The 10,533-nt window shown below is 41.3% G+C and overlaps 1 protein-coding gene across 4 annotated transcripts in view; it reads right to left on the bottom strand.

The window, feature by feature from the left end:
- Positions 1-906: 906 nt before the first annotated feature.
- The window catches only part of CACNA2D1 (calcium voltage-gated channel auxiliary subunit alpha2delta 1), a 677,013-nt gene continuing 667,386 nt past the window's right edge, over positions 907-10,533 (bottom strand). For 3 of the 4 annotated variants that reach the window (XM_065420204.1, XM_065420229.1, XM_065420221.1), the window contains 2 exons: positions 10,424-10,506; positions 907-1,023 (listed from right to left, as the gene is read on the bottom strand). In XM_065420204.1, the coding sequence (XP_065276276.1) occupies positions 907-1,023; positions 10,424-10,506 (200 nt within the window). Of the gene's footprint in view, positions 1,024-8,764; positions 8,854-10,423; positions 10,507-10,533 lie in introns of all 4 variants that reach the window. The other variant, XM_065420213.1, reaches the window with a different exon arrangement.

Here is a 10,533-nt window from a genome sequence, read left to right as displayed (position 1 = left end):
ACGTTCAATAATCACAAAGACATTTTGTATTCACAAGCTTTTTCGTTTGAGCATTTTGAAGGATTTGGCTAGCGTTACATAACTGCACTGCGAAGAGAGCACTGATCAGTACATGGAAATTAACAGCTTTCTGAAAGGGACATGACACCGAGTTCAGGAGGAAAAAATCACTTGGTTACTCTCAAACACCTTTATATTTCAAAATTCAGTAGCTTCTTTCTTGCTTTTTTGTTTTATTTTATTTTAAAACCAACAGTTTATGAACCTACCAAAACTTAGCTAGCCACCTGTTTTGATTAATTTTGGCAGAATAAACCACTCATTGTAAGGCATTTCAGTCATGGTGAACTTCTGGAGAAGACTAGCCAATAGTTTCAATTCACTAAGCTGTTTTGTACGAACTGAAGTCTGCCAACTATTTATATTCTGAACACAACTGATGTTCAAAGCAGCTGTAATGGTATTAATACAATAAAAGAGGAGGGTTAAAGAAATGTGATTTCACAAGTGTTCATGTAAAAGCATATAGGGTCTGCAACAAATTCAATGCTAAGATCAAAATAAATGGAAATCATATCATACATAAGCTATTTTAAGGGGAGCCCTTTTACATGAAGTCATCAACGATACAACAATGAACACAAAAATCTTAGATTCCTCAATAAAGCACATATAGAATTCTGTTCTGATGGCAGAGATGATGCAGCATTCACACATGTTTAACGATCTGACACTCCAACATGCAGCCACTGTGGGTGCCTTTATGAATCTTTCACATAGACTGATACCACGTTATGGACATTGCTGTTCTTCTGCTGTCTGAATAGCTGACCCTTTGATAATGAAACTGAGGGCTAACATTTTGGCAGGGTCTTGATTAGTTATGCAGGTTTTGGTTTCACAGGGTCATAACTGGCAATGTCTGCTGCCAGATAACAGCCAAAGCAGGACAAACTGGATTCCTATCATAGACCAGAGTGGTGGGCTCAGTCCAGAGACCCCACCACAGTCTGACGAATCTTCCTGTTGGCAAGAAAACGAGATAGTTCAGCATTAGTTGACATTAACTCTCCAATGAAATAATCTACATTTTAGCCTGTCACTTGTTGAACTACATTGCAGGATGGATTTTGGTCTCAAATACATTGTTTTCCCTAAAATGCCATTAAAAATATTCTTGGAGGCAACAATCTGAATTTTTAAATAAAGTGTGATAGAAGGTACACCTAGAATACCCTTGTAAAAACAAAGACAAATACTCACAGACTCACTGTGTCACTCACCATAAAAAATGCAGGATGCGTGCGCATTCAGATGAGAAATAACTTGTGAAACTACTAGTGAGCCCTACATCACTCTGTTTATCTGGCCTAATTAATTCTTTGCATTGACAATACTGTTTTTTTTTCAAACACCACTTTACTGCAAGGAGAGATGGAAGAGCAGTGAAATCTTTGTGGTAAGACAAGGGAGCCTATTAAAAAAATTAGCCATTCCCAGTACTCTGTGGGCACGCCTTCAGAAGGAGTGTACTCTGCCAGACCAAATATCGCTATATTCAAGTGCTAGAACCAAATCTTGCACTGACTTACTGAATACCCTGTGAAAACTCCAAAGACTTGCTCTTCAGGTCTGGCCAACCTAGACACCACCATTACGTTCTCCAATTCTGGGGCTGGCTAGGAGCTCTAACTAGCACCAGCTGATAATGGCCCACAAGGGCTCCTTATGCCAACCAGAGATCGTAGTTCTTGGACTGCACCATCCCTCCAGCCCCTTCCTCCCCCCCAGAGACGCCCCTAAATTGCCTGTGGTTTAACTTTCATGGATGAAATATTTAAAATATTTGTAGATGTGTAATCTACACACCTGGGTGTGGTGTTCTGTCCCATCTAGTGGCACCAAGACCACTTAGAGAGAGAGAGACTGAGTCTGCTCTGTAGCCTTAGCTAACAGCCATGTGGCTTTTGGCTCATGCACTAAGCTCCAGAGGTCCCAGGTTCGATCCTGCCCGCTGATGACCGGGGTCTGTCAGTGTAACAGATGTCCTTAGGATCACAGCCCTAACTCCTGATGCACTGGAGGCAGGGGGTAACTAAGGTGGGTTTATGGCACCCTTATGGTTCCTCAAGTCTCCAGGCTGATGTAATTTATGCCTGGCTACTCAGGGACCAGTAGGTGCTCCAGCCATGGCCTCCCCCGCCCCCCAATCTGTACCACCTGAGGATTTCCTCTTATGCCAGAGAGATTCTCAGGTAGCTGGGTAAGTCAGCTTACAGACCTATGCATCACCCCAGCAGGCAAAGCTTTTAGATTTTGCAGTGATTTTATTCTGTATCAAGGTGAGAAGGAGCCATGCTCTCTTTATTCATGCTCTCTGTCTACCTTCTGAACTATCTCACCACAGATGGAATAAGTTATATCCGGCTCCTGCAAAATGAAATGCTCAGAGTATTCTGATTGGAAAGCTTATTATTCAGTGTTGGAAATGCACTGAAAGCCTGATCTGTGCTGTAGAAGACAAACAAAGACACAGCCCCTGCCTCTAGATCTTAGAACTACGTTTGCTGGGCCAAACTCGCAGCTGATGTAATCTGGTTTAGCTCCATCGAAGCTACTTTGATTTAGACAACCTGAGGGTTTGGCCCATTGTATTATGTCCAGACTTATGGGGTTTGGCAACTCCAGTAACACATAACTAAAATAAACTTCAACCGAAGCTTTTGTCCTAAACTTGGCTCCTCCCAAGGTTCCCTGCAAAGATTTCTCCATCCTAGACCCTAATTTTCTCTGCCCAAAGAGCCACTCGCTTATATCACAGTGGAGTTAATGAGCCACACCTGTCACAGTCAGTCAGCAACTATCAGCCACCATTTCCCTGCAGGGTCCTAAGTCCTCTTACCAGTGTAGGTACCCAAGAAACCAGCCACCTGTATTACAAGAACCATCAAAAGGCCTGGTTTTGAAAAATCTTTAATCTGCATATGGAGTGTTTTAGCCATTATCAGCCTAAAAAGTTGATTTGCAACAACACTTGTCAGACAGATTTTAAAACCTCTCTCTGGAAAATCAAGGAGTTATTTCAGAGGGGAAGATGGGAGGTCCTGTGTTTTTTTCACTGCTCCAAGAGGTTAAACTGCCAAGATAAGGCAGGTTAGTGGAAGACCAGGGATATTTTTTTATAAGTATTCAAGTGCTTCTAAAATCGTTACATCATTCTCTTGCAAAGAAAATGTCTCGCATTTGCTTCTGTTCTTTACCAGTAGCAGCAGACTACTCCTTTCATTTGTCAGCTTCAGTTCTAGTAGTTTGAGATTTTGTTTGTTGATTGTACCCTAGAAGTTCAAAATTCCAAAGGTTGCTGGTCAACAAATAAGTCATGAGTGTACTCTGTTGCATAAGTTTCTTCCTTAAAGTGAGCATTATCAGTGATGGTTTCTTCTGATGTGGGTTCATCAACAAACAATACTCTATAGCACATTTCTGATACTTAGTCTCACATCACTGAAACGCTGCAAAGGAGGTATATCCCAAGAAATGGTTTACGCTATTGATAAGTTTGAAAGTTTGAGATCTTTAAGTACAGAATGAGGGTGTCTGCAGCTGGACATTGAAAGGAAGGGGCACAACTCACTTCTTAGATAAAGCACATAGTAAAGCCAGGGGCTTAAAGCAAAACTGGGTATAATATGAAGGGGAATGTGTCAGATTTAGTGAAAATAGCATCTGGTTAGGATACTGGTGAACTAGGTGGATGTCCACCTATAGGAGTTACTCAGTATTCAGTTTTTCCTTCACCTTTGTGTTAGCGCAGATGGCTGGGAAGATCACACTGGTAACTGAACCCTTTCATAGTTAGATATCCTTGACGTGTTGTAGCTTTCCATTGTCTATATGAGAATCATGAATAATATGCACTATTCTGGCACATTACATTAATGGTGCTGCACCTGCCAGATTGAAAAATACGGTATTTTGACTGCATGCCACTTCTGTTTCAGATAGTCTCACTGTCTGAGAGAAGTGGAAGATGGCTCAGAAACTGTGGGGTAACAAAATCTCAGGCAGAAGAGAGTATATAAGACACCCTTACCATGCTTGGGTGAGTTCGGCAGTACAAGTCTAAAAACATATAAGATGTATCTATTTTTTTAAAAATTAGTGAGCTTTTACTCTTTTGGGTTTTGCAGGTTGTTTCTGACTTAAATCATTTGGAGTTTCTGAGCCTAAGAACCAACTCATAGCGGAGCACGTATCTTCACAGGTTTGCTCATGACAATTCCTGAAGACATCTTCTGTGGGACTCAGATAGCTTTTTCTGCCCTAATCAAAGGTAGATTATCCATGATAAGGAAGAAATCAGTGATACTGATTTAAATTATTTGTGTTTTTTTCCCCAACAATGTGTATTGTAAGTGGCAAGGTTCCTATGTGCTGTAACTGTGTAGATATGGGAAACAATCAAGGCTGACGAAAGAGAGGTGAGAGGAGGAATAAGCGAGAGACTGATTCTATTCTGATTTACACGTAAGGGGTGGCACCACTGAAACTAATGGAATCACACCAGTAAAAAAATGGTGTGAGAGCAGAATCAGACTCAGTGAAGCTGTTTTCCCTCACTCACCAACTCTGCTAAAGGAACGTAGTTGTTCTGGAATTTTCTGTGAACCTTCATCCCAAGATTCCTTGTATAAGTGCATCCATAAGATTAAAACATAATGATGAAGAATCTCTGAGTCATGGCCATCTCTGTTATTTTCCCCCAAGTATTAGTTTTAGATCAGTTGATAGCAAGCTGCTTCCATACTCCTTTTCCTGCTCCAGAACACGGCTAGATAACCTTTTCAAATCATTTAACTTCATGGAAGGCTGCCTGGAACTTCTCTTTCTTTCACAATCATTCTGTTATTTACAAACAATTTTCACACACTTCTTCCCATCTGCCAGCACTGTCAGACACTGGACCTGTTCTTTTCCAATTCATAACACTACTCAGTCCTGAATCAGGATGTTTTAACTGGGACATTTTTTCTCTGTTACTAATCATTTGTAGCATGGATTTTCCCTCACCACCAAGAATCCTTTTTTGCCATTTTCTTTCCCTGCTAGCAGTGTGAGCGTTCCTGTAGTCAAAAATCACTTGCCAGTTCGCCTCGGCATCAAGGGTTGAGAGGAAAGAGTGGGAAGAGAGACAAATCCAAACACTATTTCCCCTAGTTCGGCAGTCCTACCACAATAACTTTACATAGGCTTATTTTCTGGCTATACAGTACCATCCTAATTTAGTATCTTCATGTTAGCAGTCAATGTTTTTACATAGCCACACATTTACATCAAAGTAAATGTATCAAAATCTACTGGGGGACAGCATGAGCTGTCAAAGAAACGTGTAAATACTTGCTACCCCTTCAGAAGCACACTACAACTAAATTTAACTTCATGTTATAAAATATTATTATTATTATGATTAATTAGTTGTATTGCACTAGCACTGAGGACCCCCAGTCATGGACCAGGACCCCATTGTGTTAGGTGCTATATAAACACACAACAAAAATGAAGTTCCCTGCTCCAAAGAGCTTACAATCTTGACCTTTTAACATATATAGAAGACATTTTGAAAGCTGCATGTTGTAAGGAAAGCTCCTTGATTCAGCAAAGGACAACTGAGTTTGAGGTCCATTCTTGGTCATACGTAAACGTTGGGCTATTTTCTGCCACTAGATGGAGCCATAATTCCTATATGTACTACTTTCAGATTGTCCTGATCAAGAAGTCCTGTATTAAAATGGGTAGACTATATGCCTTTTTTTGGAAAACAGTTGTGTCACCTCACTCACCCTAGCTATCAAAAGTTTTTTTGGTGCAATATTAGTGACCTTTCTTGTGATGCCTGATGTGTTGATCATTTCACTGGTAGCCCATTTCACAAATGAAAAATTCAATTTAGTCCAATCCTGCAACATGTTAAGCAGTCTCACAGCACCCACTGGCTTCGGTGGGAGTCGAGGGAGCTCAGTATCTTACAGGAGTGCTCTGACACTTGCATGTCGTTTTCCTTTTTTTTTGTTATTGTTATTTTTTAAAAGCAACCAAGTACAAGTACATAACAGGGATAACCCCTTTTGCTGTGCCCTCCCAAAAAGAAGACAAAAAGAAAGCTATAATTCATTAACCAGATTGTCAGCTGGTGTAAACCAGTTTGGTTTCTGTGACTTTAACAGAGCTATATAGGTTTACACCATATGAGAGCCTGACCCAAATTCACAGAATTATTAAGGGCTGGACTGAGGAACAAAAAGTTAACTTTGCATCTTGCCTAGTTTCCATCTACTGCTGCTGAGAATCCATCTGTTGAAGTTGTGTTGTAAGGTTTTGCTTCCATGGGAGTTTTGGAATGCCGACACTGGATTGGGCCCTTGGCAATTTAATTTATGGGCAGATTCTGCTAACCTTATGAATGATTAGTACCTTAATTGATTTCAATAAAGCTACTTATAGAGGAAGGCACTACTCAACATGAATAAAGATGTCAGAATCTGGTCTTCATGTTTTACATGGGGCTGATGTTGGAGAGGAACTTTAATTCTTCCTCCCAATCTTGAACTGCACCTATTCAACTTCCTATGTTTACTAGTCATGAGACTGTTTAATACAGAGGTGGGCAAACTACGGCACATCCAGCCAGCGGGACCGTTCTGCCTGGCCCCTGAGCTCCTGGCCCGGGAGGCTAGCCCGGGTGCAATGCTCTGGGCAGCGGGGCTGTGAGCTCCTGGGGCAGCGCAGCTGCAGAGGCATGCCGCAAGCCACCGGTGCTCCAGACAGCGTGGTAAGGGGGCAGGGAGCGGGGGAGGGGGGTTGGATAGAGGGTAGGGGAGTTCGGGGGGTGGTCAGGGGCCGGGGGTGTGGATAGGGGTGAGGGCGGTCAGAGGGTGGGGAACAGGGGGCTTGAATGGGGGCAGGGGTTCCGGGGGAGGTCAGGGAGAAGGGGTAGTTGGATGGGGCAGGGGTCCCGGGGGCGGGGAGGCAGTCAGGAAGGAGAGGAGGGGTTGGATGGGGCGGCAGGGGGCAGTCAGGGGCGGGGTTCTGTGGACGGTCAGGGAGCGGGGGGGGGGTGGATGGAGAAGGGGTCCCAGGGGGGCAGTCAGGAATGAGAGGAGGGGTTGGATGGGGCAGCAGGGGGTAGTTGGGGTGGGAGTTCCTGGGGCGGTCAGGGAACAGGGGGGTTGAATGGGGGCGGGGGTTCCGGGGGAGGTCAGGGAGAAGGGGTGGTTGGATGGGGCAGGGGTCCCTGGGGGGCCATCAGGGGGCGAGAAGCGGGGGGGCCAGATAGGGGGCAGGGGCCGGGCCTCGCCTGGCTGGTTGGGATGGCACAGCCTCCCCTAACTTCCCCTCCATACAATTTCTGAAACCCGATAAGGCCCTCAGGCCAAAAAGTTTGCCTGCCCCTGGTTTAATACATTATGTGAAGCTCAGAAAAAAACAGCTATCAAACTAAGCATGAAGTTTTTTTATTGACGTCCAAGTGATTTAGCTTTTTCCAACACTAAAGGCAGTAAAGAAGATGAACTCTTACAACTGATTTGTTTTAGTTTTTTTTACCTAGTTATAAATATCACCCTATCACCATAACTCTATATACTTAACCTTTCAAAAAATTATCTAAAACATTGCTGAAAATATTTTTAGAACACTTAGAAACAAATTTAATGTATCTACTGTAATTTAACATTGAAACTTAATTCCCATCATAATATAATGATTCTCTTTGTTCTTTTCATTGTTAGCTTTACAATAATAGTCATGGTAGCATCTCCCTCTAGTGGTCTGCTGAGAAGTTATACCAATACTGCTATCTATATTCTGACACTCTTCCACTGTACGAGGAACATGCTTTATGATGTTACTCAGATCATCGGTTCTTTGGTATATTAGCAATAATGGGAGCTCAGAGTTTCCAAACTAATAAACATAACATGGAGACAAAGATTGAGCTTTCTTTATGAACCCTGATGTCTCCATACACTCGTGTTCTAGACTCATAGTGCTGAATCTTGTGTTCTGAAACATATATCAATATTTTTATTAGAAGCAAAAGTTCTCTTGTATCTTTACTAGCCAATGACACTGTGTTTTCCTGGATATTAGGTTAAAAAAAGTAAACAATATTTTTTTATTCCTAATAACAAGCAATGAGTGTTATTATTTTGATCATCAACCTCTGTATGGACTTGGTGACACTGTGACCTTCTCCTAATGTTCTCCACAGCAATGATTTTGGCAAACCCTAAAGACAGCATTCAGTTATATCATGTATAGTTTTAGATTTGCAGGAACTGTAGTCTCTTCCAACTACTTTGTACCTCTGCTTATTTCTATGCAGAAAGTTTGTCCTAGATGTCTTCCTCATTTTCATCTTTACCAGGAGCATAGGAAGCAATAAACATTTTGAAGGGCTAGCATGGAAGGTAATGACAGCGATATGAAAGAAGCTCAAATATTGCAGCTCTACAAAGCGGGCAGGTTCCTGACTCTATGGGGGCGATCCCCACAGTTCTATTAATTCTGATTTACAAGACTCTGGGCAAGGCTTTTTAATTTTTAATTTTTCCTTAAATTGCTACAGGAATTTGTTCCAGATTGCTGTTTTGGGGACCCATTTCATTTCATTTTCTTTCGTGGGCTTAGTTAGTAAAAAAGATTGTTACTCTTTTATGCAAAGAACAAAAACAAAACAAAACAAAAATTAGAGAAAGTAACTGACCATCCACACCATATGAAAACTTGCAGAAAAATGAAGGTAGGAGCGGACATCATGGCAGAGGCACGACTCGTTGTGCATATAGGCTGATCCTTTTAATAACGGGCAAAGTAGCAAGTAGAGGAAAGGAAAGAAAACACAGAAAAAAAAGACATACAAGATGAGATTTCATGCAGTTTGCTGGCAGTTAGCAGAGTTAATGTGAAAGCATCCACTCAAGAGCAAATAAACTTAACCAAAATATTCCACTGTTACAGAGAACACATGACTTACACACCAATTAGCACATCAAGCTAGTGAGCAAGAGTTGTACTTTCACACACAATAACACCTGGATTGTCATCTGTTGGAAAAGTTCATATGATTAGGACTGTTTTTCAGTCCCTGTGGAAGCCAATTGTTTTGCATTTGCTGATCAAAAGGAAAGTTTTTTTTTTAACATAATACTTTGTTTGTGAATACAAGAGGGTTTGAAAGAAAATCCATTTACCCCCCAAGGCTTAGGCTTGTGTAAGCATCATGAACATTTGAGACATTACGTCTCCTTGGATTTAGCTATATCAAGACTCAGCACACTGTAACAACAGGATCAAACAGTGGCACTGGCAATTGCTTTTACAAAACCATTTGTCTGGTCCTCTTGGTTGAAAATAAGCCCTCTAGATTTCTGGCTACTAAATAAAGGAAGGACAGGTTTAGGAATATAGACAGGTATTCAACATGAAACAATGAATAGTTTCTAAAAAAGTAAAAATTTACTACTAAATTGCCTTCTGCAAATTCTGCAAACCCTTCATAGCTATTAACTCATTTGGTGTAAAAGCAGCTTCTAAAAAAAATTAAATCTACAGTTTTGGGGTCAAATGCTTCAAAATGCCAAGTACCCTCAATACCCACTGTCTTCACTGAAGGCTGGAGAGCTCTCTTCACCTTGCATGATTGGGCCCTGAGAGAAGACAGCATTATGGATAAGGAGTAACCACTGCGATTTGCATTTTTAGGTAACACACAGTTCAACAACCTATCAGTTAAGATTTGACATAACATTTTCGATTGCTTTTCTCTATTTCATACAGTATTTAAAAATGAAAGCGAAAAGGCTAACAAATTATCCCTCTATTTTTTCTTCACTGCAGAATGGATTTGTATTCCTAAGAGGCATGACATCCTGAAATAGAATGCTTTAAGGTCCAGATTTTTAAAGGCATTTAGGTGTCTAGCTGCCTTTAAAAATCTGGCCCTAAGTATCTTTTCAGTATTCAGAAATACCAATGAACAAAGCTTATAGATTAGAGAAATAACCAGGATAACCATCTGAGTGCTTCCCAGAGCCATGGGGGAATTGTCTTTGGCACCATCATGTGCAGAGCACTAGATTTCTTGACTTATTACTACTGCCAGGAATCATGTGTGAAAGTGCGGTGTTTACAAGAAAGGCAGATAAGAAAGCAGCTGTTAATTTTATGTTAATCATGGAACATTTGAAATAAAGTGACTATGGTTCAGAGTGAACAGTATGTTTAATGAGAGATAGGTTACATAATCAGATGTCAGGTACACTAAAACATAGGTTTTATTGTTGTTCTGAAACATCTCCTATAACTGCTTTTACATGGAAAGACACTATCTCAGAATCTTAATGCCTTAAGAGTTCAACCTTACCGCATTATCGTTATCAAAGCAGACATCAGGCCCCTTTCTGTATCTGGGCTGCTTCACCATTTCACAAGGATTTGGCCCTTCATCTGATCTTTGGCTAAGGAATGTAACAT

The sequence above is a fragment of the Emys orbicularis genome, chromosome 1 (genome assembly GCF_028017835.1).
Source record: "Emys orbicularis isolate rEmyOrb1 chromosome 1, rEmyOrb1.hap1, whole genome shotgun sequence".
Lineage (NCBI taxonomy): Eukaryota > Metazoa > Chordata > Testudines > Emydidae > Emys > Emys orbicularis.
This window is presented reverse-complemented; position numbering and strand designations above follow the sequence as displayed.